At 45.1% G+C, this 27,954-nt stretch overlaps 1 protein-coding gene across 1 annotated transcript; it reads left to right on the forward strand.

The window, feature by feature from the left end:
- duox (dual oxidase) lies at nucleotides 1-27,703 on the forward strand (the record flags this gene model as incomplete). Its single annotated transcript, XM_084477714.1, has 33 exons — nucleotides 1-70; nucleotides 174-257; nucleotides 695-859; nucleotides 1,751-1,938; nucleotides 2,885-3,086; nucleotides 3,798-3,964; nucleotides 4,219-4,282; nucleotides 4,586-4,682; nucleotides 4,758-4,848; nucleotides 5,038-5,140; nucleotides 5,234-5,406; nucleotides 5,808-5,983; nucleotides 6,110-6,228; nucleotides 6,323-6,460; nucleotides 6,572-6,685; nucleotides 7,155-7,357; nucleotides 7,591-7,776; nucleotides 8,025-8,250; nucleotides 8,346-8,439; nucleotides 8,629-8,804; nucleotides 9,332-9,401; nucleotides 22,211-22,258; nucleotides 22,411-22,589; nucleotides 23,288-23,518; nucleotides 23,647-23,746; nucleotides 23,839-23,888; nucleotides 24,002-24,129; nucleotides 24,660-24,813; nucleotides 25,163-25,395; nucleotides 25,846-26,004; nucleotides 26,092-26,247; nucleotides 27,019-27,147; nucleotides 27,581-27,703. 33 exons carry the CDS (start codon nucleotides 1-3, stop codon nucleotides 27,701-27,703), a joined length of 4,596 nt encoding a protein of 1,531 aa, XP_084333840.1.
- Nucleotides 27,704-27,954: the final 251 nt, after the last annotated feature.

The following is a 27,954-nucleotide window of genomic DNA, read 5'->3' on the forward strand; positions in this document are numbered from 1 at the left end:
ATGGATCTGCGTAAAAGCGCTCAGAGTTCCTCCGTCATGCTCGTTTTTTTAGGCCTACTTGTGATTCAAAGTAAGTGGACGAATGTCATTTGCAGGTTTTTTTTTTTTACTTAATAGTGGTTACCACAGGTCCAAGATGTTTAAAAATATTATTATTACTATTATTTCACCAGTTTGCCAGTCTAAGAACGACTGGGAGGTCCCAAGATGTGACGGCTGGTACAACAACTTAGGATATCCCAACCGCGGAACCGTCGGTGAGTAACAGAACACAGCAGTGTGTAGCCTACATGCTCCTGTAGCCCTGCCCTAGTCTGTCGTCCTATACTCTCTAGAGTAGACAGCTGTCAGTTCACTTCGGGTCCATATAATGTCTCCGACGCTCCAATGTTCCGACCTCTCGGTCGTATGCGGTCTCCTCCGGCTGCTCTGCCGGCGGAGGAGGTTTTTCCTTTACACTTTATCAGTTCAATTATTATTCAACCGGTGGCTCTATTACCACTAGTTGAAATGGGTACAGCGCCACCTCTTTTACCGGGGAATGACCAATGAATCGATTTACTCACCGGTCACCGCCATGTATAACCGGACAATTGCAGTTGTCCAATTGCGGAGCATAGTCGAACTATGGCTTTAATCGTATTAAGCTGTGCATGTAAACGTACTGACTGACTGACTGAGGTTTCTGCTAAAGGTTCCCATCTCATGAGGCTCATGCCTGCACGTTACTCGGATGGCGTCACTCAACCAATCCAGGAGCCGCAGCACCCAAACCCTCGACGCCTCAGCCGCTCTCTGACAGGTGGACCCTCCGGTCTGCCCGCAGCACGCAACCAAACCGTGCTCTCTGTGTTCTTTGGTAAATGTTTTTCCTAATCAGTGTACAAAGTCTTACTACCATACAGTGGCGGATCCAGGGGAGTTGCCCCCCCTCGTGCCTCCATGGTTGAAAAAGTGCCCTCAAGAGTGGCGAAAAGTGCCTTATTGGCCCTTTACGTGTACAAAAAATTATTGGATGCCCTCTAGGTTGCCCCTTTGCACAACAAATTATAATTATGTGCCCTCTATAACAAGAAAATTTGATAACGTGCCTTAATGAGTGCCCTTCTAGTGCCCTTCTGCCCGTGCCTCCAAAAAGTGTTGCTTAAGTGCCCTCTAGAGTGGTGAAAACGAGAGGAAGTGCCTTATTGGCTGCTCTTAACACGTGCAAAAAATGATTGAGTACCCTTTAGAGTGCCCCTCCATACAATCAATTATGATGATGTGCCCTCTAGACTCTCTAGAGCAAGAGTTTAAAGTCACAATTTTGACTTTAATCTCAGAATTCTGAGATTAAAGTCAATTCTGACTTTGAAGTCTATGGAATTCTGAGAATAAAGTCAGAATTCTGACTTTAATCTCAGAATTTTGACTTTTTTTCTCAGAATTCTGAGAATAAGGTCAGAACTTTTTTCTTATGTGTGGCCCTAATCCGCTTCCATATATTCTTAATGAGGATGAGGACTATTTCATCATACATAATGCGTCATAGCTTTTTTGCGTGCTGGTGGGGCCCCATGTTGTGCAGAATGTGCCCTTTTTATTTTTTCGCCCCTGCCCTTCAAACAGTCTGAGTCCACCATTGTTACCATATGATCATTATGGACTTGACCATTCATCTAATTTACACACAACATTCATACGATTAACTCAAACATTCTATTTTACTACGTTGAATTAATTAATTAATTTGCCTTTTTTAACTTTCCAGGTTACCACTTGACGTTCGAGATCTTTAATTCCAGGCTGCCTGGATGTCCCCCTGAGTTCATGAACATTCAAATTCCCAAGGGCGACCCAGTGTTTGACCCCTCCGGCACCGGAGAGGTCGAGCTTCCCTTCCACAGAGGGCCGTGGGACAGGGACTCTGGCCAGAGTCCCAATAATCCCCGGGTTCAGGTATTTAGACCAATCTGAACCGCACAATGGGTCACACAAAAGGAGCATGCACTGCATCTCTATTGCATCTCTATCTGACATAAGAGGACAATATGAATCATTTGCCAGTGTGGCATACAGTAGCAGCCCTGTAGACCAGGGTCATCACTTTAGTTCCCTTCAAACTCCTACACGCAAGACATAATTAAGATGAATATATATAAAACAGATGACATGTTGAGAGAAATGTTGTTATATTGCATTCCTTTGGTCAGAAGTGGTACCAATAATGAGCAGTTAAATATCAAAAAATAACGTTGGCCTTTGACCAAGCGAAACCATGATCGGGTTTAGGGGCCTACAAAACATGAAGCAAACGACTGCATGGCAAAGGGGAGGGAATGACAACCAGTTCTAGGGAGGAGGGAGTGATCAGAAGGCTGATGTGATTACACACCTGGTCCTGAGTATTCAATGTTTGTCTTCACAAAATAATCAATTACATCATATTTATTGGGGAGATGCTTTTTAACGTGAACATGTGTGAGGTGCAATATCCACATATAATGTGGCTGGTTAACTGAACAGCTATGTGTTCTAGACATTGTCATTATCACAAAAGCTTTTCAAAACCTTTTTACCTACGTTCATTCTTGACAAATCCAGGCGACACAAGAACAAGACTTGAAATCCAAATCCCCCGACTCATAAACTAATTTATTTTTACAAAAGGGATTGTTGTCATTTTGCAACTTTTTGTGAGGGTTATGATTGTTGTGTTAACATCTTAGCCCATTAAAGTCTACACAACACGAAAACAGTCAGCAGAAAATCACCCCCAGGCAGCACCGCTGTGTGCCCATAAGGGACCGACGCCATCCTCACGTAGACCCAGACCTCGCCTCCCAACGCAGCCGTGGGCGGCCCTGACGTGACTCTGTTGTTCCTGGGCCGCTGGGGGCTGCAGGTGAACCTGGTGACGGCCTGGATCGACGGCAGCTCCATCTATGGGCCCTCCTCCTCCTGGTGCGACACCCTGCGGAGCTTCTCCGGGGGGCTCCTGGCCTCGGGCCCCCAGTGGAACATGCCCAGGCAGGACGCGGGTCACCTGCGCATGTGGAGCGCCCCGGACCCCTCCACGGGCGACCATGGCCCCGCCGGTCTCTACGGTAACACATCACTTCACTCTAACACATGCAAGCTGGGCCTCTTCCTTTCTGAAGCAGCATCGTCGACAAAAGAGAGAAAGAAAGAAAGAGTTTTCGTGGTGCAGGATAAGTCTGATGGATGGTTTGGTTTAAGCATCTTTGTCATCGCATTCGTGTTAAAACTTAGATGACAATAAAGACAATTGGCATCCCCTGGGTTACGCTCTCCCATCACGGCGTAGAGCCAACAATGATATGTGTGTGTGTGTGTTTGTGACGTGTGCTGACTCTCTATTGTGTAAACGGATTGTTAAGCTCACCACAGCAAATCCTCCGCACTCCGACCAGAAGGCCCGCAGCGTGGCCCCGCCCAAACCCCTGTTTTGTTGCTCCCGCGTTGTGTGCGTGCGTCTTGTTATTACCCTGGCCTGGGTGGTGGTGGGGCTGGGGATTGTCCTCCTGTTGTAACCTTCAGCTCTCCGGCCCCTTTGGAAACAAAAAGCTGTCATTATCACTCATTAGTGGTCGGAGCGGGCCCATACCAGTGAAGGGACGGGACCGTAACATCATTCATCATCATCAACGCTCCATCATTACACCATAGCCTCAACATGTCTCTGTAAATGTTAGACCATGTCATAGTATCTGTGTGTTTGTTTCTACCCTGTTGCCGTGCCACGTTTTCATGTAGATCTAACTGGAAATGTCCCCCCCCCCTCCTCCTGTGTCCAGAGTTTGGCAACGCCTGGGCCAACGAGAACCTGTTCACAGCTGCTGAGGCGATTATCTGGTTTCGTTACCACAATCACCTGGCCGCCCAGCTGCAGTTGGAGCAGCCTGGATGGTCAGATGAAAAGCTGTTCCAGCACGCCAGGAAGACGGTGGTGGCCACACTCCAGGTACAGGTTGAAGGACCTCTCTGTCCATGTGTCAGCGCTGGACGGGAAGGCTAGCTTACATCATGCACTCCCTGGGCTGGTCAATCATTCAAATACATCGTGATAATTCAAATGATATCATTAGTATGACAACACTGCAGGTCCACAAAGGACCTAGTAAATATGGACTGTGTAACAACAACATACATGGAGATATTTGGAGACACTTCAGGTTATCAGCTGTGTGTTTAGTTTACTCCTTTGTTGCTCCACAGAACATCGCCCTGTACGAGTGGCTCCCCGTGTACCTCGGCAACGGGACTCTTCCGTCGTATCCAGGTGAGCAGAGGGAAAAGGATTCTGTGGACACAAAGGGGTAGGAGGAGCAGGCGATAGACTGCTGACCGCAAGCCTCTATTAGCTCAGCTACCTCTGGCGCTGTTGAACAAATATGTGCCCTGTCAGCAGGCAGGCTCTCTCGAGCTTGTGCTGAGTAAGGAGGAGCGGGAGATGTAGGCTAAGTGGACCTGGGCCAGGTTTCACGTATATCTCCATATCAGATTACACTCATATATATTAACCTATCCTGCTTTGATTGTATATGCTTGCACGTCTACAAGATGTGCTTCTGTGTGTGTAAAGGTTACCAGAAGTTTGTTGACCCAGGGATTTCCCCTGAGTTTGAAGTGGCTGCCATCCGTCTCGGCATCACGGCGGTCCCACCTGGTGTCTACATGAGGTACTGGTTGTTCAGGCAGTGTTGTGCTAAAAGAAAGACGGTTTAAACAAAGCCTTCCACTTGGTCATATTGCAGGAACAGAACCTGCCATTTCCGGGAGGTGGTGAACGCCGATGGTAGTCTCTCCCCTGCACTGCGTCTGTGTAACAGCTTCTGGAAGCGTGGGGTACGTTCTTCCATCCTGCAATATTCTTTGGATGATCCATAATAAGGTTCCCTGTGGGATGAGGTATGCTATGTATGTATTAAACTACTGTTTTCAAAGCCTTCATAGAATCAGCTCCCTGGTCATTGTTGACTTGCGGTTGGGCTTACATCGCACGTTGCTTTATTTTGTCCTCACTGTTTCAACCAGAGTGTGAACCTGAGGACGGGCCAGGACGTGGACGACCTCGTCATGGGCATGGCCTCGCAGATCGCAGAGAGAACCGACAATGTGGTTGTGGAAGACCTGAGAGGTTTACGATCAAAACCCTTCTTATTCACCAATAGCGGTTCATTATGACGTATTAACAGCAGTCCCATCTCTAATCTGATCTCTGCCCTGCCAGACTACATGTACGGCCCCCTTAGGTTCTCCCGCTCGGACCTGGTGGCTATGACCATCCAGAGGGGGCGGGACTTCGGCGTACCCACCTACAGCCAGGTGAGGCAGGCCCTGGATCTGCCTGCCGTCAAGACTTTTGGGGAGATCAACCCAGAGCTAAACCGCATCAACCCCCAGGTAGCCTACCGCTCCACCACTGATCCCTGTGTGACAGTGTAGCCCAGGTAGCCTACCGCTCCACCACTGATCCCTGTGTAACAGTGTAGTCCAGGTAGCCTACCGCTCCACCACTGATCCCTGTGTGACAGTGTAGCCCAGGTAGCCTACCACTCCACCACTGATCCCTGTGTGACAGTGTAGTCCAGGTGTGGACTACAAGGTCTTGAAGGTATTTCCCTGCTGTCATTACTCATGTTATTACTTTAGGAGGTCATTTCCTTGGAAACACTTCCACGTTCACACTGTCTTCAACAACCGCTGATCTGCAGAGATGTGTAGCTTAGCAGCATCTTGTCCAGCCCTTAGCATTGGCTAAGCAGTAGATGAGGATGTGCTCTGTCCCATCGCTGTGGTTGCAGTTGTTCCGGGATGTTGCGGAGCTGTACGGCGGAGACGTCTCCAAACTGGAGCTCTTCCCCGGAGGCCTGCTGGAAGCTCTCCATGGCCCGGGGCCAGTGTTCTCCAGCATCGTCCTGGATCAGTTTGAGCGCATCCGAAATGGAGACCGCTTCTGGTTTGAGAACAGACAGAATGGGTAAAAACTCCTTTGTAGCTACAGCCCATTTATAACAAAGAGCAAACCGAAGCCTTAATGTAACTTAAAAGATCTTGTGTCCTCTATTACCATGAAAGTGGCCGACCAGCCTTTGTCCGTCTTCAGTCTGTTCACCCCCAGTGAGATCCAGGCGCTCCGCAACGTGACGTACCATGATGTCCTGGTTGCGGTCACCGGGGCAGAGGCCGGCAACGTGCAGGAACACGTCTTCCTATGGATGGACGGTCAGTCGGCTTTCGGGTCATAATGAGATAATAACAGTGTATCGTTGAGAACAACAGACGGAAAACGTTCTCTGTGCTCCATTATCCCACCCAGGTGACCCGTGTCCTCAGCCAGCACAGGTCAACGCTTCAGGGCTCCACCCTTGCACCCCACTCACCACACTCAACTACTTTGACGGGAGCCAAGCTGGGTTCGGCATCTTTGTTGTGTCCTTGTTCCTGTTCCCCGTGGGTCGGTGGTCCTTCACAGATCTATTGCATCCACATGAAGTATTGCCATTTGAAATGCTACCTGTGTTGTTCTCAGTGTTCATTGGGGATTCTTTCGACTCTCTCCCTGCAGTGAGCTTTCTTGTGGCTCTTATGGTGGCGTATATCCGTAAGGCCAGGTACAAAAGGTTTAAGAAGAGAAGAATTGCAGTGAATGGAACAGAAGAGCCTGCTTCTGGGATCATGGGTACGAGGCGTCGGTCACTGTGAAGCCCCCTTTTTATGTCTTTATTTCTTGCTTGCTTTATTTCTATCCAGCTATTTTTCTCTCATTTTTTGCTTTGTTTCTCGCTGACTTTCAGTCTCTTCTATATCTCTCTTACACTGTAAGTCCAAAGTGACCTACAGATGTGTGTTTTGTGTATCTATATGTACATACATATATATTTATATATATAGACACTGTATACTGAATATATGTAATTTATGTGTAGGTTAGCAATTAGTTATCTTAAGTCAGCTCAAGGTCACCTCCAGATGGATGGCGGATATTGGAGGATATTAAACCCTTAATCTTTCAGCTGGGACTCAAACCCCCTGACCAAAGCACTATCCTCTTCTTTCGTTCTCCGTTCCTGTTTTTCATGCAATGTCCTCTTACCTGTTTAACCTTGGGCCCCCCTCCCCCTCCACCACCCCCTCCCTGACCCTCTCAGCCTACGAATGGTATGGGCACAAGAAGCCCCAGCAGTCCGTCAGTGTGGAGGTCAACGAGAAGAGGAGCGTGCAGGTGTTTGACCAAGCCGGCTCGGTCCTCCGCAGCCTCAACCTGGGCAGCCAGACCAGCCTGGAGATCCTCCTCTCTAATGACCAACAGCAGAAAGTACTGCTGCTCAAAGTACCCAAAGAGTACGACCTGGTGAGTCACCTGGTGCATTGAGATGGCCTTGGTCTAAACCTGCAGGTATTTCATGTAATTGCCCCAGCTGCATAGAAATGAAGGACATCAATTAAAAAAATTGGTGTTTAAATTTGAACAAAGTGAAGGTGTGTGGCATTGCAGTGGCTTCATCAGATTCAGATTCATAATGGGTCGTTCTGCATCCATCAGCCAATAACAAGCCTGTTGTGTTCCCTCTCCTGCCACACAAGGTGTTGTTCTTTGAAGACGAGAACAAGCGAGCAGAGCTGGTGAAGCAGCTGAACCCCGAGGTGGAGGGGTCGGGCCAGCAGATCGCCACGAAGCACATGAGAGAGAAGGACATCCTGGGCGAGGCGCTTACCAGAGAACAGCGGGCTCAGATCGTGGAAACTTTCATCCGCCATGCGTTCTCTGAGGTAACAACTAGCGTCCACCTGGTCTCATTGTTCAGACGCAGCGGCAGAACACGTCGCCGCTCTGGTCTCGGTCAGGGAGTCAACATCAGCGTTTGTTTGAGGTCAGACCTCAGGCTGAGAGAACAGATTGGGGGCCTTGACGTTGACCTCAGCGGGTTCTGCGGACAGCCCCGGCTGACGTGTGTGATATCGCTAATGACAACATGGGGACATGCCACGTAATCCCTGCCGTCTCGGGGCCCCTGCAGGTGCTGGAGATAGAGAAGCGTGACGCGGGGGACATGAGCGGCGCGGACCGCCATAGGACCCGGCAGGTCCTGCAGTGTGAGCTGACGGCCACCGAGCTGGCCGACGCTCTGGGCCTCAAGCCAGACTCCCTGTTCCTGGACTCCATGTTCACGCTGGCCGACAAAGACGGCAACGGATATCTGTCCTTCCAAGAGTTCCTGGATGTCATAGTTATCTTCATGAAGGGTAAAACTAACCAGATGAGAGGGTGCACCCTGTCATGAGACGACAGCCACCGCCTCAGTGTGTGACTCGTGTTTGACTGGTATGTGTCTGTCTAGGATCCCCCGAGGAAAAGTCCAAGCTGATGTTCTCAATGCATGACATTGGTGGCAATGGTTTCTTATCCAAGGAGGACTTCACCAGGATGCTCAGGTGTTTGTGCTGTTGTTGTTGTTGTTGTTGTCGTTGTATGTGTGGTACCAACATACTTTCCTGTGCAGTAACAATGTACTACCAGTTGTAAGATCTTTGTCTTGCTTTCTGTCGCTCTCTTGCTCTCTGTCTCTCGCTCTCTCTCTGTATCTCTCTCTGTATCTCTCTCCCTCTCTCTGTACACTGCAGGTCGTTCATTGAAATCTCCAATGGCGCTCTGTCTAAGAGCCAGGCGGACGAGGGGATACTGGCCATGCTGAAGACGGCTGGCCTAGAAGACAAGGAGCAAATCACCTGGGAGGACTTTCATTTCCTCCTTCGGGACCACGAGAAAGAGCTGCAGTTCTCCGAGCTCAATGTCAAAGGTGTGGAAGGAAACCCGTTCAACTCCAACGTCTTTAGGTGTCACTTTCTTAGTAGAAAGGAGAAAGTGCAGTGAAATGACGTCGTCCCTTTTCAGAGAGAGCAACGGAAAGTGTTGCTTCTTATTTCCCCGTTTGAACATGCTGTGTGTGTTGTGTTTGTTGTGTGTGCTGTGTGTGTTGTGTGTGCTGTGTGTCTTGTGCATGTTGTGTGTCTTGTGCATGTTGTGTATGTTGTGTGTGCTGTCTGTGTTGTGTATGTTGTGTATATTGTGCTTGCTGTGTGGGTTGTGTATGTTGTGTGTGTTGTGTTTCTTGGGTATGTTGTGTGTATGTTGTGTATGCTGTGTGTGTTGTAAACATGTTGTATGTGTTGTGTGTGATGTGTATGATGTGTATGCTCTCCGCGGTGTGTATGTTGTGTGTGTGTGTGTGTTGTGTGTGTTGTGTATGTGTGTGTGTGGTGTGTGTGTATGTTGTGTGTGTTGTGTGTTGTGTGGTGTGTGCGTTGTGTGTTTTGTGTGGAGCAGGAATGGAGCAGCAGGGGAAGAAGAGGTTCAGTCGAGAACAACGTGTCTCGTTCATCTGCCCAGCCAACAGGTACGAGGCCACAGTAAAGTAGAGGCTAAAGTAAAGTAAAGGCTGAAGTAAAGTAGAGGCTGAAGTAAAGTAGAGGCTAAAGTAAAGTAGAGGCTAAAGTAAAGTAAAGGCTAAAGTAAAGTAAAGGCTGAAGTAAAGTAGAGGCTGAAGTAAAGTAGAGGCTGAAGTAAAGGCTAAAGTAAAGTAAAGGCTGAAGTAAAGTAGAGGCTGAAGTAAAGTAGAGGCTAAAATAAGGTAAAGGCTAAAGTAAAGTAAAGGCTAAAGTAAAGTAAAGGCTAAAGTAAAGTAGAGGCTAAAGTAAAGTAGAGGCTAAAGTAAAGTAAAGGCTGAAGTAAAGTAGAGGCTGAAGTAAAGTAGAGGCTAAAGTAAAGTAAAGGCTAAAGCAAAGTAGAGGCCAAAGTAAAGTAAATGCTAAACTAAAGTAAAGGCCAAATTAAAGTAAAGGCTAAAGCAAAGTCCAGTGCACGGATTTATACTCGTGTGTGTTTCTTTAGCTTCAAGCAAGTGGTGCAACAAGTCGACAAATTCAAAGTTTTGCATCCAATTGAATAAGGTCATATCTGACACTGATTACTAAAAATAATTATTAGCAGAGGACTTGCGATGGTCTCGGGGTACCAATGGCCATATCTTGCACCCAGCGCAATTGACTTTCTACCACCAACGTATGTATCGTTGCTAGTTTACACCCGGCACAAAGCTGATTTTCCACCGCAGAAAACTCGCGCAACTACGCCTGGAGAGGCGTGTCAGCGAAAAGCAGAGGCGTGTTCCGACGCAAACGATACTTGATATTATTTTACTGATCTTAAAATTGAGGCACTGCAATTGCGCCACTGACCGAAAAATATCTGGTCTAAATGCACTAGCGGATAGCGCAGTTGGTGTTGGTATTTTGACATGCCATGGCAGGTCGGAACTGCAAAATAACATAGGCTATACACAGCACAAACATGCAAACAATTAGCCTAATTTAAGTATTATGATGTCAAAGATTGTTCATATTTGTGAAACTGCATAGAAATAGCATGTGGATTGTGGAAACAAAGCCATGCATTAGAATAATAATAATAATAATAATAATAATAATTAAAGCTGCGAGCAGAATTTTACGGTGCCAAGCATAAGTCGACCAATAAACCATCACGACCCTGACAGGCCATTAAAACTGTAACATATTTCAGCCATAATATTCTCCCATAGCCACAATACTGAGTATACGTAACATAAGCCTTAAGACTGCTGCACAACCAGGCAACAGCTGATCATGAAAGGGGGCGGGCTTTTAAAAGCCACAGAACACGCCCACCTCTACCTTCTTATTTAACTCGGACTCCGCCATTTTAGGTCAGAATCTCTCCGCGGCGTATCCTAGATATCAAGCTTAGAGACGCTCCGCGCGTGTTATGTACGATCCCTCTCCTTTTGTTTCATAGACGATAGACAATAGACCAATAACCTTAACCAAATAAAGTGAGTTAAAAGCGATCCTGTCTCGGCGGCCTTTCCTGGACCAAAATCCACAACAAAACCCTGACGCAGACCATGGCTGATAGACCATTAAAACCCTGACATAGACCATGAAGATCCTGACAGACCTGACAGACTAACCCTAACCCTAACCCTAAGACAGACCTGACAGGCTAACCCTAACCCTAACCTAAGACTAACCCTAAGCCTAATCATTACGACCATAGACTAACCCTAAGCCTAAACCTAACCTAACCCTAACGCTAACCCTATCCCTTAAGACCGTGACGCAGACCATAAAGAGTTGACAAGTAAGACCGTGACGCAGACCATAAAGAGTTGACAACGCTGGAATAGCCTCAGCTTGGATCTGGTGATGGGCGAACAAACCTTCATGACCGTACGTCAAAAAACCTAGGATCCTTAGGGAATTGAGTGTTTTTAACAAAGTTCAAAATAGTCGCAAATCTATCCAATTAAACTCATAGGTTCTTGAGACATATTTGTTCAGCATGAGGATATGCATGTGTGAACAAAGTTTCATGTCTGCCTAAAGTGATGAAAAGTAGCCCAATTGGGAGGGGAACAGCCCAATCTTGCAACACTGGTTAGTGATTTTGGGGAAAACTGATCCAAAATTTGATCAGGATGATCAGCGTATTCTGGAGTTTCTAACTGTATAGATTTGCATAGCTGTTTCGATTAGCGATAGTTGTAACACATTGGGTTGGAGAGTTCGAAGTTAAAAATATCCTACCCAGTAGAGAACAAGCGAAAACATATCATTGTGGGCTAAATTGGCAATGGCTGGGACAGAATGGTTCTCTGCTTACTAAGAGCAACCAACCTGTCCATCAGGAATCCTGAAGTAACACCTGTGGCTAATGAAAACATAGGTGGAATGTAAAGGTACTATCTACCATCTACCAGGAAGCTACCATCAACCGTCCGTTGGAACCATTTCCTTGCCAACCTTAAAAATAACATAACTGACAGTTTTGGAATAGCCTCAGCTTAGAGCTGGTGATAGGCTTTCATGACTGTAAGTCATAGTCGCAAAAAATAGTCGCAAATCTATCCTGAAGTCAAATGGCTGAGGAGTTATGAGTCTTTAAAGTTTTCAATTAATTTCTGTAGCACCCCCTATGGTCCTATATATATTTGCTGTCTGTTAATGTTGAGTCAACCTCTACAGTTGTAGTAAGTTTCATAAAAAGCATGCGAGCGGTTTAGGCTGTGTAAGTCAAACGTGGCGGAATAATAAAACTAATAATTACAATAAGTTGCCTCACACTTTGTGCTTTGCTTTGCGCTAACCTTAACCTAACCTAACCCTAACCCTTAAGACCGTGACGCAGACCATAAAGAGTTGACAACGCTGGAATAGCCTCAGCTTGGATCTGGTGATGGGCGAACAAACTTTCATGACCGTATGTCAAAAAACCTAGGATCCTTAGGGAATTGAGTGTTTTTAACAAAGTTCAAAATAGTCGCAAATCTATCCAAATAAACTCATAGGTTCTTGAGACATATTTGTTCAGCATGAGGATATGCATGTGTACTGTGAACAAAGTTTCATGTCTGCCTAAAGTGATGAAAGGTAGCCCAATTGGCAGGGGAACAGCCCAATCTTGCAACACTGGTTAGTGTTTTTGGGGAAAACTGATAAAAAATTTGATCAGGGTGATCAGCGTATTCTGGAGTTTCTAACCGTATAGATTTGCATAGCTGTTTCGATTAGCGATAGTTGTAACACATTGGGTTGGAGAGTTCGAAGTTAAAAATATCCTACCCGGTAGAGAACAAGCGAAAACATATCATTGTGGGCTAAATTGGCAATGGCTGGGGTAGAATGGTTCTCTGCTTACTAAGAGCAACCAACCTGTCCATCAGGAATCCTGAAGTAACACCTGTGGCTAATGAAAACATAGGTGGAATGTAAAGTTACTGGAAGCTACCATCTACCAGGAAGCTACCATCAACCGTCCGTTGGAAGCATTTCCTTGCCAACCTTAAAAATAACATAGCTGACAGCTTTGGAATAGCCTCAGCTTAGATCTGGTGATAGGCTTTCATGACTGTAAGTCAAATGGCTGAGGAGTTATGAGTATTTAAAGTTTTCAATTAATTTCTGTAGCACCCCCTATGGTCCTATATGGATGAACCATATGGATTTAGCCAGGTTCACCTTGACCTATGCTTCTTTAAGTACACCAAGTTTGTGTGACGATTGACTCAAGTTAACCCTGCCTTTAGTCACCTAACATTGAGCGTAGGATTTTCAGTTAATTGTTATAGCGCTCCCTATAGCCCGATATAGATACAATGATGATGATGATTGCTTTAAGTTAACCTTGCCTTTTGGCATTATGTTAAATTTGGACGATTTATTTGAACAAAGTTCAAAATAGTCGCAAATCTATCCAAATAAACTCATAGGTTCTTGAGACATATTTGTTCAGCATGAGGATATGCATGTGTGAACAAAGTTTCATGTCTGCCTAAAGCGATGAAAAGTAGCCCAATTGGGAGGGGAACAGCCCAATCTTGCAACACTGGTTAGTGATTTTGGGGAAAACTGATCCAAAATTTGATCAGGGTGATCAGCGTATTCTGGAGTTTCTAACTGTATAGATTTGCATAGCTGTTTTGATTAGCGATAGTTGTAACACATTGGGTTGGAGAGTTCAAAGTTAAAAATATCCTACCCGGTAGAGAACAAGTGAAAACATATCATTGTGGGCTAAATTGGCAATGGCTGGGGCAGAATGGTTCTCTGCTTACTAAGAGCAACCAACCTGTCCATCAGGAATCCTGAAGTAACACCTGTGGCTAATGAAAACATAGGTGGAATGTAAAGTTACTGGAAGCTACCATCTACCAGGAAGCTACCATCAACCGTCCGTTGGAACCATTTCCTTGCCAACCTTAAAAATAACATAGATGACAGTTTTGGAATAGCCTCAGCTTAGATCTAGTGATAGGCTTTCCTGACTGTATGTCAGAGAGCTGCCAACTCTCACGGTTTCACCGTGTGACACACGCTTTTGCCTGCTTACACACAACAATCATGATCGCCCCCCCCCCCCCCGTCAACAATCCCGATTGCCCCCCCCCACAGTCAACATTTACACCCGCGAACCCTGCTATAAGGTATGCATTACAAGATTCTACAGAATCTCACGCCAGCGAAAACCCAAAAGTTGGCAGCCCTGAAGTCAAATGGCTGAGGAGTTATGAGTCTTTAAAGTTTTCAATTAATTTCTGTAGCACCCCCTATGGTCCTATATGGATGAACCATATGGATTTAGCCAGGTTAACCTTGACCTATGCTTCTTTAAGTACACCAAGTTTGTGTGATGATTGACTCAAGTTAACCCCGCCTTTAGTCACCTAACATTGAGCGTAGGATTTTCAGTTAATTGTTATAGCGCTCCCTATAGCTCGATATAGATACAATGATGATGATGATTGCTTTAAGTTAACCTTGCCTTTTGGCATTATGTTAAATTTGGACGATTTTTTTTAACAAAGTTCAAAATAGTCGCAAATCTATCCAAATAAACTCATAGGTTCTTGAGACATATTTGTTCAGCATGAGGATATGCATGTGTGAACAAAGTTTCATGTCTGCCTAAAGCGATGAAAAGTAGCCCAATTGAGAGGGGAAAAGCCCAATCTTGCAACACTGGTTAGTGTTTTTGGGGAAAACTGATCCAAAATTTGATCAGGGTGATCAGCGTATTCTGGAGTTTCTAACCGTATAGATTTGCATAGCTGTTTTGATTAGCGATAGTTGTAACACATTGGGTTGGAGAGTTCGAAGTTAAAAATATCCTACCCGGTAGAGAACAAGCGAAAACACGTCATTGTGGGCTAAATTGGCAATGGCTGGGGCAGAATGGTTCTCTGCTTACTAAGAGCAACCAACCTGTCCATCAGGAATCCTGAAGTAATACCTGGGGCTAATGAAAACATAGGTGGAATGTAAAGTTACTGGAAGCTACCATCTACCAGGAAGCTACTATCAACTGTCAGTTGGAACCATTTCCTTGCCAACTTTAAACCCGCGGACCCTGCTATAAGGTATGCATTACAAGATTCTACAGAATCTCACGCCAGCGAAAACCCAAAAATTGGCAGCCCTGAAGTCAAATGGCTGAGGAGTTATGAGTCTTTAAAGTTTTCAATTAATTTCTGTAGCACCCCCTATGGTCCTATATGGATGAACCATATGGATTTAGCCAGGTTAACCTTGACCTATGCTTCTTCAAGTACACCAAGTTTGTGTGATGATTGACTCAAGTTAACCCCGCCTTTAGTCACCTAACATTGAGTGTAGGATTTTCAGTTAATTGTTATAGCACTCCCTATAGCCCGATATAGATACAATGATGATGATGATTGCTTTAAGTTAACCTTGCCTTTTGGCATTATGTTAAATTTGGACGATTTTTTTTAACAAAGTTCAAAATAGTCGCAAATCTATCCAAATAAACTCATAGGTTCTTGAGACATATTTGTTCAGCATGAGGATATGCATGTGTGAACAAAGTTTCATGTCTGCCTAAAGTGATGAAAAGTAGCCCAATTGAGAGGGGAAAAGCCCAATCTTGCAACACTGGTTAGTGTTTTTGGGGAAAACTGATCCAAAATTTGATCAGGGTGATCAGCGTATTCTGGAGTTTCTAACCGTATAGATTTGCATAGCTGTTTTGATTAGCGATAGTTGTAACACATTGGGTTGGAGAGTTCAAAGTTAAAAATATCCTACCCGGTAGAGAACAAGCGAAAACATATCATTGTGGGCTAAATTGGCAATGGCTGGGGCAGAATGGTTCTCTGCTTATTAAGAGCAACCAACCTGTCCATCAGGAATCCTGAAGTAATACCTGGGGCTAATGAAAACATAGGTGGAATGTAAAGTTACTGGAAGCTACCATCTACCAGGAAGCTACTATCAACTGTCCGTTGGAACCATTTCCTTGCCAACCTTAAAAACAACATAACTGACAGTTTTTGAATAGCCTCAGCTTAGATCTAGTGATAGGCTTTCCTGACTGTACGTCACAGAGCTGCCAACTTTCACGGTTTCGTTTCACTGTGTGACACACGCTTTTGCCTGCTTACACACAACAATCATGATCGCCCCCCCCCCCCCCGTCAACAATCCCGATCGCCCCCCCCACAGTCAATATTTACACCCGCGAACCCTGCTATAAGGTATGCATTACAAGATTCTACAGAATCTCACGCCAGCGAAAACCCAAAAGTTGGCAGCCCTGAAGTCAAATGGCTGAGGAGTTATGAGTCTTTAAAGTTTTCAATTAATTTCTGTAGCACCCCCTATGGTCCTATATGGATGAACCATATGGATTTAGCCAGGTTAACCTTGACCTATGCTTCTTTAAGTACACCAAGTTTGTGTGATGATTGACTCAAGTTAACCCCGCCTTTAGTCACCTAACATTGAGCGTAGGATTTTCAGTTAATTGTTATAGCGCTCCCTATAGCTCGATATAGATACAATGATGATGATGATTGCTTTAAGTTAACCTTGCCTTTTGGCATTATGTTAAATTTGGACGATTTTTTTTAACAAAGTTCAAAATAGTCGCAAATCTATCCAAATAAACTCATAGGTTCTTGAGACATATTTGTTCAGCATGAGGATATGCATGTGTGAACAAAGTTTCATGTCTGCCTAAAGCGATGAAAAGTAGCCCAATTGAGAGGGGAACAGCCCAATCTTGCAACACTGGTTAGTGTTTTTGGGGAAAACTGATCCAAAATTTGATCAGGGTGATCAGCGTATTCTGGAGTTTCTAACCGTATAGATTTGCATAGCTGTTTTGATTAGCGATAGTTGTAACACATTGGGTTGGAGAGTTCGAAGTTAAAAATATCCTACCCGGTAGAGAACAAGCGAAAACACGTCATTGTGGGCTAAATTGGCAATGGCTGGGGCAGAATGGTTCTCTGCTTATTAAGAGCAACCAACCTGTCCATCAGGAATCCTGAAGTAATACCTGGGGCTAATGAAAACATAGGTGGAATGTAAAGTTACTGGAAGCTACCATCTACCAGGAAGCTACTATCAACCGTCCGTTGGAACCATTTCCTTGCCAACCTTAAAAATAACATAACTGACAGTTTTTGAATAGCCTCAGCTTAGATCTAGTGATAGGCTTTCCTGACTGTACGTCACAGAGCTGCCAACTTTCACGGTTTCGTTTCACTGTGTGACACACGCTTTTGCCTGCTTACACACAACAATCATGATCGCCCCCCCCCCCCCGTCAACAATCCCGATCGCCCCCCCCACAGTCAACATTTACACCCGCGAACCCTGCTATAAGGTATGCATTACAAGATTCTACAGAATCTCACGCCAGCGAAAACCCAAAAGTTGGCAGCCCTGAAGTCAAATGGCTGAGGAGTTATGAGTCTTTAAAGTTTTCAATTAATTTCTGTAGCACCCCCTATGGTCCTATATGGATGAACCATATGGATTTAGCCAGGTTAACCTTGACCTATGCTTCTTTAAGTACACCAAGTTTGTGTGATGATTGACTCAAGTTAACCCCGCCTTTAGTCACCTAACATTGAGCGTAGGATTTTCAGTTAATTGTTATAGCGCTCCCTATAGCTCGATATAGATACAATGATGATGATTGCTTTAAGTTAACCTTGCCTTTTGGCATTATGTTAAATTTGGACGATTTATTTTAACAAAGTTCAAAATAGTCGCAAATCTATCCAAATAAACTCATAGGTTCTTGAGACATATTTGTTCAGCATGAGGATATGCATGTGTGAACAAAGTTTCATGTCTGCCTAAAGCGATGAAAAGTAGCCCAATTGAGAGGGGAACAGCCCAATCTTGCAACACTGGTTAGTGTTTTAGAGGAAAACTGATCCAAAATTTGATCAGGGTGATCAGCGTATTCTGGAGTTTCTAACCGTATAGATTTGCATAGCTGTTTCGATTAGCGATAGTTGTAACACATTGGGTTGGAGAGTTCGAATCTAAAAATATCCTACCCGGTAGAGAACAAGCGAAAACATATCATTGTGGGCTAAATTGGCAATGGCTGGGGCAGAATGGTTCTCTGCTTACTAAGAGCAACCAACCTGTCCATCAGGAATCCTGAAGTAATACCTGGGGCTAATGAAAACATAGGTGGAATGTAAAGTTACTGGAAGCTACCATCTACCAGGAAGCTACTATCAACCGTCCGTTGGAACCATTTCCTTGCCAACCTTAAAAATAACATAACTGACAGTTTTTGAATAGCCTCAGCTTAGATCTAGTGATAGGCTTTCCTGACTGTACGTCACAGAGCTGCCAACTTTCACGGTTTCGTTTCACTGTGTGACACACGCTTTTGCCTGCTTACACACAACAATCATGATCGCCCCCCCCCCCCCGTCAACAATCCCAATCGCCCCCCCCACAGTCAACATTTACACCCGCGAACCCTGCTATAAGGTATGCATTACAAGATTCTACAGAATCTCACGCCAGCGAAAACCCAAAAGTTGGCAGCCCTGAAGTCAAATGGCTGAGGAGTTATGAGTCTTTAAAGTTTTCAATTAATTTCTGTAGCACCCCCTATGGTCCTATATGGATGAACCATATGGATTTAGCCAGGTTAACCTTGACCTATGCTTCTTTAAGTACACCAAGTTTGTGTGATGATTGACTCAAGTTAACCCCGCCTTTAGTCACCTAACATTGAGCGTAGGATTTTCAGTTAATTGTTATAGCGCTCCCTATAGCTCGATATAGATACAATGATGATGATTGCTTTAAGTTAACCTTGCCTTTTGGCATTATGTTAAATTTGGACGATTTATTTTAACAAAGTTCAAAATAGTCGCAAATCTATCCAAATAAACTCATAGGTTCTTGAGACATATTTGTTCAGCATGAGGATATGCATGTGTGAACAAAGTTTCATGTCTGCCTAAAGCGATGAAAAGTAGCCCAATTGAGAGGGGAACAGCCCAATCTTGCAACACTGGTTAGTGTTTTAGGGGAAAACTGATCCAAAATTTGATCAGGGTGATCAGCGTATTCTGGAGTTTCTAACCGTATAGATTTGCATAGCTGTTTCGATTAGCGATAGTTGTAACACATTGGGTTGGAGAGTTCGAATCTAAAAATATCCTACCCGGTAGAGAACAAGCGAAAACATATCATTGTGGGCTAAATTGGCAATGGCTGGGGCAGAATGGTTCTCTGCTTACTAAGAGCAACCAACCTGTCCATCAGGAATCCTGAAGTAATACCTGGGGCTAATGAAAACATAGGTGGAATGTAAAGTTACTGGAAGCTACCATCTACCAGGAAGCTACTATCAACCGTCCGTTGGAACCATTTCCTTGCCAACCTTAAAAATAACATAGGCAAGGCAAGGCAAGGCAACTTTATTTATATAGCACTTTTCATACACAAGGCAGACTCAAAGTGCTTCACATATAAACATTGTCATACAATAAAATAAAATAATAGATAAGTAAAAAGTAAAATAGATAGAAAGTAAAGGCAAAGTTAAAAAAAACAACATTTTAGAAAGGCAGAGTTAATAAAAATGCATTTTAGAAAGGCAAAGTTACTAATAAAAAAATACAAAATAGAAGCATTGTAGATTTAAGATTTAGCAGAAAGCTAAAGCAAACATAAAAGTCTTCAGTCTTGTTTTAAAAGCTGTCAGAGTTGGGGCAAGTCTTAAATCCTCAGGGAGTTTATTCCAGCTATTTGTTGCATAGTAACTAAATCCTGCTTCCCCATGTTTCGTGTTGACTCTGGGGATAATTAACAGATTGGTCTCAGAGGATCTTAGTGGTCTAGAAGACTTATGTAGTGGAAGCATATCAGTTAAATATTTTGGCCCTAAACCATGTAGGGATTTATAGGTTAGCAACATGATTTTAAAATCAATTCTCTGACATACAGGGAGCCAATGTAATGATTTGAGAATTGGTGTAATATGTTCACATTTTTTGGTCTTTGTTAGAACTCTAGCAGCAGCATTCTGAACAAGCTGTAGTTGCCTTAGAGTTTTTTTTGGGAGACCTGTAAGGAGACCATTGCAGTAATCAAGCTTGCTAGTGATAAAGGCATGTACAAGTGTTTGTAAGTCTTCGGTAGACATGAGCCCTCTAAGTTTTGCTACGTTTTTAAGGTGATAATATGCAGATTTTGTAACTGATTTGATGTGACTGTCGAAATGTAAATCTGAATCCATAATAACCCCTAGATTTCTGGCTTTGATTGAGGTTTTCAGGGACAGAGAGATGACACATAGATGACAGTTTTGGAATAGCCTCAGCTTAGTGAGGTGATAGGCTTTCATGACTGTAAGTCAAATGGCTGAGGAGTTATGAGTTTTTAAAGTTTTCAATTAATTTCTGTAGCACCCCCTATGGTCCTATATGGATGAACCATATGGATTTAGCCAGGTTAACCTTGACCTATGCTTCTTTAAGTACACCAAGTTTGTGTGATGATTGACTCAAGTTAACCCCGCCTTTAGTCACCTAACATTGAGCGTAGGATTTTCAGTTAATTGTTATAGCGCTCCCTATAGCCTGATATAGATACAATGATGATGATGATTGCTTTAAGTTAACCTTGCTTTTTGGCATTAAGTTAAATTTGGAAGACTTTTAGCCACTGGCGGCCATGTTGTTTTGTCAATCAACTTCATTTCACTTGAGCAGTTGAAACTTTGGTCCCCAACAGCCACTAAGTCGCCCTATTTGAAAATATGTTGACTTTGTCCTGACTTTTGACCTTTTGTATTGGAGTCAAAATCATAGGAGTCCAATTTGATGTTGATATGAGCATTTAAGTTTTTTCGCGGTTTAAACCACACCCCTTTTAGAAGTCAATTGCTCCTGGGTGCTTTAATCTTTATTGTACAGACTAATCTTTAAGTCAGATTGAAGATAATGGTCCATAGATGATATGGGCTAAATGATTTTTGTCAAAGTCAAAAAACCTGGGATCCTTAGGCAATTTAATGTTTTTAACAAAATTCAAGATGGCCGCAAATCTGGTTGCCGGAAGTCATAGCTTCTTGAGGCGTATTTGTTCACCATGAGGATATGCATGTGTGAACAAGGTTTCATGACTGTAAGTCAAAGCGGTTACGAGGTATGCTTGTTCAAAGTTTGTATTTTTGGACAGAACTTTGCTATATCGCCTCCTTTGGGCCAATCAGTGTAATATTTGCTGTCTGTTAATGTTGAGTCAACCTCTACAGCTGTAGTAAGTTTCATAAAAAGCGTACGAGCGATTTAGGCTGTGTAAGTCAAACGTGGCGGAATAATAAAACTAACGATTACAATAAGTTCTCCTCGCACTTTGTGCTTGGCACCCTAATAATAATAATAATAACAATAATAAACTCGAGCAAAGTGTATTCCAGCCTTCCAAAACAACATCTTGTTTTTGGGTAGGCCTAGATGGTTGGTTAAATGATTTGGGAAAGAACAGCTGATACAGCGGTAAGAAGTTGTACTTTTGAATCAATGCATCTGCAAACACCGTACAGCAAACACATATTTTCTTGATACCGACATCGTGTACAAGCCCATAACTTTTAGGATTGATGAGTATTTGATCTTGAGAAAACATAGTTTTACCGCGAGTGAGTGTTTAAAAGAATGAATGAATGCGGGTGATGCTTGGCGCGCGTGTATGTGCACACCCATCTGTTTAAACACACGCAAACTAAACACGTAACACATAATACAGTCCATGGTGATGTATGTAAACGGGGGGGCACATGCACAAGTCGATAACGATAATGTATACAATACTGGTAACAAACGATGTTTGTTAATGTATTTCAGCATATCATTAAATAGATCCACAGTTGCGGCCACAGGACCGTGTCCGCATATCATATATGTGTTACGTTTTCTTTGCTGAGATTTACATGACGACTCAGTGTTTCTGAAGTTGGAGAAGAAAACGCTATTAAATGTGTGAATTAGGCCTATTATTTGGCCATAAACTGAGCCATTTGAAGTTTGAAATTCATGTGGTCATGCATCTGTCTCGTCAAGTCAAATGTGCTGGCTCTTAAAGGGGATGGGAGATGGAACTCTCATTGGTATATTGCACGTTACGCCCAAAACATCCCTATGGGTTTCAGACCAACCCATTTTAGATTTGCGTCAGGTGCAAGAGTCATTTATCCACCGTCATAATAGCAACATCGGCATAGAACCGCCCACAAAATTACTTCCACTTGCGTTTTAGACCGTCTAAATAGGGCTGTCTATAATAAATCTGTCTCTGAAACGTTGTCCACATGTTTCAGCACCAAGGAGACGGTGAGACAGGAGCTACGCAAGCGGCAGAGGAAGAAGTGAGTATTGTGATGAGTGATGGCTTCTGCAGCAATCAATACCTCCATTCATTGATCTGAACACATGCTTAGATTATTTAAGGTAAATCATTGACACCACGTCATGCCAAAGTGAAAGGCCGGGTACTTAGTCCGTCTCGGTGTGTTGACAGGTCATCCCTGGCGTCCCCTAAGGTCTACGTGAAGCCGAGGAGAGATCACTACGAGAGAAACCCAGTCCAGCAGAAGATCCAGGAGTTCAAGCGCTTTGTGGAGAACTACCGCCGCCACATCGTGTGTGTCCTCGTGGTCTACGGCATCGTGGCTGGTGTGATCATCGAGAGATGCTACCGTGAGTTTACCTGTTGTTAGATTCTCTCAATCTGTGAGTTCATTACAATGCGTTTAGATCTGAAGTCTGTAGTCAGACTACATCTGTAGTCTGAGCATGGGCCCAGGCCTCCGTAGTGCTCCATGACTACCCGTTTAAAGGGGTGATATCATACTTTTTCTACTTTTCCCTGTGCTTTAGACTGTTATATAACGTATGTATACATGTTTTACATCTGCTAAGATAGAAAAATCTAAGTTCGAGCAAAGGGGGAGTATTCACGCCCACTGAGAACGCCCCTCAATAAGTGTGTGAAACAGCTAATTTGCTCGTTTGCAGTGGGCGGTGCTGAAGTGCAGTAGTCGCACCTCCCGGCTCCCCGCAATGTTTACAACTTCTTTGGGGTGTGAATTTGCAGACACACGCGCAAAGCATTCGACCAATCGGAATGGAGTGGGCGTGCTGAACAATCACTTGGCAGACTTGGCTACTCGGGAGGGGGGCATTAAAGCGACATTTTGGAAAAGACATTGAAAATGGTTTTGCAGAAATGAACAGTGTGAGAATAATAAGGGGTATTTTTAATACACAGGCATGTAACCCTAGTCTGGTAGTACCCCCAAATGCAATTACTAACGCTAAAAAAGCAATGATATGGGATCTTTAACCTTGAGCTGTCCTCGGTCAACTCCAAACGCACCTCGCCCTGCGGCGTCCAGACTACGCTCTGGAGGCAAACGCGTCCGGCATCCCGGAGACCTCCATCGTGGGGATCATCGTGTCGCGGGGCTCCGCGGCCGCCATCTCCTTCCTGTTCCCCTACATGCTGCTCACCGTGTGCCGCAACCTCATCACGCTGCTGCGCGAGACCTTCCTCAACCACTACATCCCCTTTGACGCCGCCATCGACTTCCACCGCTTCATGGCCATGACGGCCATACTGCTGACAGGTAGTGGATCACCCCGCTGACACGCCCGACGGCTTTAATTAGAACACGGCGAGATGGACTCCAGTGGACCGACCTTGTGCTGCTTGTGTTGTCATAACCTGACCTTGTCTCCTCCTCCTCCATCATAGTTATTCACAGCCTGGGTCACCTGGTCAACCTCTACATCTTCTCCATCAGTGACCTCAACATCCTCGCCTGCCTCTTCCCCAAGGTGTTGGCCAACAATGGGTAATTGGAAATAATACCGATATATATATATACTGTATATGTATATATAATGAGCATTGAGCGATTCAACCAATTTTTTTCTTTCTTTCCAGATCTGAACTTCCACTAAAGTGGTACTTTTGGTTCTTTCAAACGGTGCCAGGTAATGTGTGAATAAAAAGGGGTGATGCTGGCTCCACAGTAAAACTACAACCCCTAGAGGGCCTGTGGTTGGTTGTGGTTCTGCTTTATGACCGTCTGGCTCCTTTGTTTCAGGCATGACTGGCATCCTGCTGCTCTTCGTGCTGGCCTTCATGTACGTGTTTGCCTCCCATGTCTTTCGTCGCGTCAGCTTCCATGGATTCTGGATCACGCATTACCTCTACGTTGTGGTGTACATTCTTGTAAGTCAATATCCCCCTGGTTTATCCAGAAACATTAAGCTCAAACACCATAAGACGAAATGTACTTTATTAATCCCAGATGGGAAATGTGGAGGTCACAGCAGCAGAAATACAGGACAGGAATAAGTACATCAAAAATAAATGAAATACGATTTGAAAATATGAATATACAAAATGAAATCTATATAGCCTACATTGATTGACCATAGCAGAGGACGATGGCACGCTCCACCGAGGGGACTTTTATTGGGCTCCTCCAGACAAGGACGCAGGGTGCTGGGGTTGGTAATACGGTTCATTGTATTGCCTGGTGCTCCGTGTTGCCATGCAGTAGTGTTGGTGAGATGGCTGGTTTAACCCCTGCACACTCAATGTGCAACAGGTGTGCAGCCTCACCCCCCGCTCCCCCCCCCCCCCCCTCAGCCCTAGAGTCCCATCAGACTCAGCCAGGTAGTGCTGCTGAACCCGGCCGTCATCCACACACTCTCCCCCATTGACCTTTGGCCTTGTGGTTCTGTGCTCCCCACCAGACGGTGGTCCACGGCAGCTTTGCCCTTCTCCAAGCACCCCGCTTCTACATCTACCTGATCCCCGCAGCGCTCATCTTCCTCCTGGACAAACTCATCAGCCTGAGCAGGAAGAAGGTGGAGATCCCCGTCCTCAGGGCGGAGCTGCTGCCCTCAGGTGAGGTCTAGGTCAGGTGAGGTCAGGTGAGGTCTAGGTCAGGTGAGGTCTAGGTCAGGTGAGGTCTAGGTCAGGTGAGGTCTAGGTCAGGTGAGGTGAGGTGAGGTGAGGACTACGTCGCTGCCCTGTCTCCTAACAGGATGACTTTCTTCTTAGAATCGGTCCAAAACCAGTTTTTAATCCTTTAAATGATAAATGATTACATTTAATTACACATTTCGTTTTTTTAGGTTAATTTAGGCATAGTTTCAGCATGTGTTCCAAGCTTTTATTAAAGAATGTCCAAATTTGTAATATTTGGACAGTTTTAACTCCTCCATCCCATCCCCCTCCCTCTGTGGCCCCGCAGGGGTCACCCACCTGGAGTTCAAGCGGCCCCAGGGCTTTGTGTACCGCTCGGGCCAGTGGGTCCGCATCGCCTGCCTGATGCTGGGCACCGACGAGTACCACCCCTTCACCCTGACCTCGGCCCCCCACGAGGAGACCCTCAGCCTGCACATCCGCGCCGTGGGGCCCTGGACCAGCCACCTGCGGGAGCTCTACACGGAGGACCACCTGGTGGAGCTGGGCTTCCACCCCAAGGTGCCCCAGGCCTCCCCGTGCCCCGCGGCCCCTCGGCCCGACGGTGTCCGGCTCCAGCCCGCGTGACGCGGCCGCGTCGGGGCCACGCTAAATACTGTGGTGGAATTTCCGAGCCCAAAATAGACCCGAGTCCTATTAGAAGAGATGATACAGCTAGGTTGCCGCCCGCTTCGTGCGCCGTACTGCGTGCTTTGTGCTTCATGTTTCGTGTACCTTGGGGCTAGACGATGACTTAGGTCCTTTTAGATATTTTTGGCTGGAGTAGAATAATGAGAAGGTAGGGGTTAGGCGTCTCACTCCAAGGTTGACTGTGACTATTGAGTTTCAAAGCCCTGACTGTTGGGCTGAAACAGTCCTAAGCAGAAGCCTCCCCTTTGATATCTTGCTCTGGTTGCATGGTTTGTTTAATGTAATGATGATGGTTAATCTAATCTCTCTGTTTGTGGTCAGCTCTACCTCGACGGGCCCTTCGGGGAGGGCCACCAGGAGTGGATCGACTACGAGGTGTCTGTCCTGGTGGGCGGGGGCATCGGGGTCACCCCGTTCGCCTCCATCCTCAAGGACCTGGTGGTCAAGTCCTCCAACAAGGCCAAGCTCCAGTGTAAAAAGGTACATCCACTCCAGTAACCACACAGAGATGTTCCACCAAAGCATCCCAGATGACGTGAACAGGTCTAATGTTTCTCTCTTGTGAAGGTTTACTTCATCTGGGTGACGCGTACCCAGCATCAGTTTGAGTGGGTGTCTGACATCGTGCGCGAGGTGGAGGAGATGGACACCCTGGAGTTGGTGTCGGTCCACATCTACATCACCCAGCTGGCCGAGAAGTTTGACCTGCGCACCACCATGCTGGTAGCTAAGCCTGATTGATCTCTTACTATCGGTATTCATTGCATTCAATGTGTAACAATTTAAAAGGTTATGTACAGAGGAAAGAAAACAGATGTACTGCAGTTACTTCAAAACTACAAATGTTTTCTCCACCACGGTTTTGCAGGGCCTATTAAGACAAATCAAGTGGTGATTTTTCTTATGGTAATGTTTCTCATCAAACTAAGACAGGATGTCTGACATTACAGCAGAAGGTGCACCTTCTGCTGGAATGTCAGACATCCTGTGATGATACTACTGTTCTTTACTTTCTGATTCATTTCACATTTCACACGTGTGAAATGTGAAATTAATCAGAAAGTAAAGAACAGTAGTATGTTCTATTGTTCTTTACTTTCTGATTCATTTCACATTTCACACGTGTGAAATGTGAAATTAATCAGAAAGTAAAGAACAGTAGTATCATTAAAAAGAAACTTGAACAAAGCTCATCTCAGACGACTCGGCCTGAGATGACCCACGACCCAGACAGGAATGTTCTAACAATAAGACAACAGTGTTAATATCAACATTGTTAGCCCATGCATTGTTATCGCTCAGGAGGGACACGGTTAAGCGGCAGCTTAAGAGATAACAGCTGAGAATCAGAAGTCTGAATCTTTTGGTGTTTTGCCATGCCAAACAGCTGAGCCTCTGTCTACAAAAATCTTTATCGATTCAAAAATGGTGTGTGTGTGTGTGTGTGTGTGTGTGTGTGTGCGTGTGTGCGCATGTGTGTGTCTATGTGTGCAGTATGTGACCGAGCGCACCTTCCAGAAGGTGTGGAACCGGAGTCTGTTCACAGGCCTGCGCTCCATCACCCATTTCGGCCGCCCGCCCTTTGTGGCATTCCTCAGCTCCCTGCAAGAGGTGCACCCAGAGGTGAGTCCCCCCCCCCCCACACATCCCCTGGATGGGCTGGTCCAGCTGATGGGTCGAATGACTTTCAAAGCATTGGCGCGTTAAGATAAACTGTTGTGGATTCACATTCGTTATCAGACTCCGCTGATGACGAATTGGTGAAAGACTCTCACACCAGACTGTGCCTCTCAATGCAACTGCTTTCATTCACAGCACAGTTAACAAAACCCTATTGGCCGAGCACTGGATGGTCCTTTTTTCCTCTGGTTGAAATCATTTGACAAACACACACACACATTTTATACATAGAAGTACTGCCTACTGCTTCTTTAAGGAGCAGGTCAGCCCTCTCTTAGCGATGGGTCGAACCCTTTCTCTCCACCACCTCAGCCCCTGTACGGTCTGTGTTCTTAGGACGTCTCATCAGGTCTTCTTTTATTGGGTGTTTTCTCAGGTTCATAAGATGGGCGTGTTCAGCTGTGGGCCTCCGGGACTGACCAAGAACGTGGAGAAGGCCTGCCAGCAGATGAACAAGAAGGACCAGGCCCACTTTATCCATCACTACGAGAACTTCTAACCCCAGCGCCTGCAGGCTCCCCAGAGAGTCGGAGATGAAAAGAGGAAGTCCAATTTAGAGTAGAAACAAATCCAATGTCTTCCCAATGGAAGATAAGCTGTTGTTCAATTACTGTTTATAAGAAATTATTTCACAAAGATTTATGTCCGCATCTCAGTGCCTTATCCACGTTGATCTGTAATGTTAGAAATATTGTTTGGAATTTTAACATAGTTGTGTCCTGTTAAACCACTGAAATAAGAGTGACTCAA

This window comes from Micromesistius poutassou (genome assembly GCF_964030765.1).
Source record: "Micromesistius poutassou genome assembly, chromosome: 13".
Taxonomy (NCBI): Eukaryota; Metazoa; Chordata; class Actinopteri; order Gadiformes; family Gadidae; genus Micromesistius; species Micromesistius poutassou.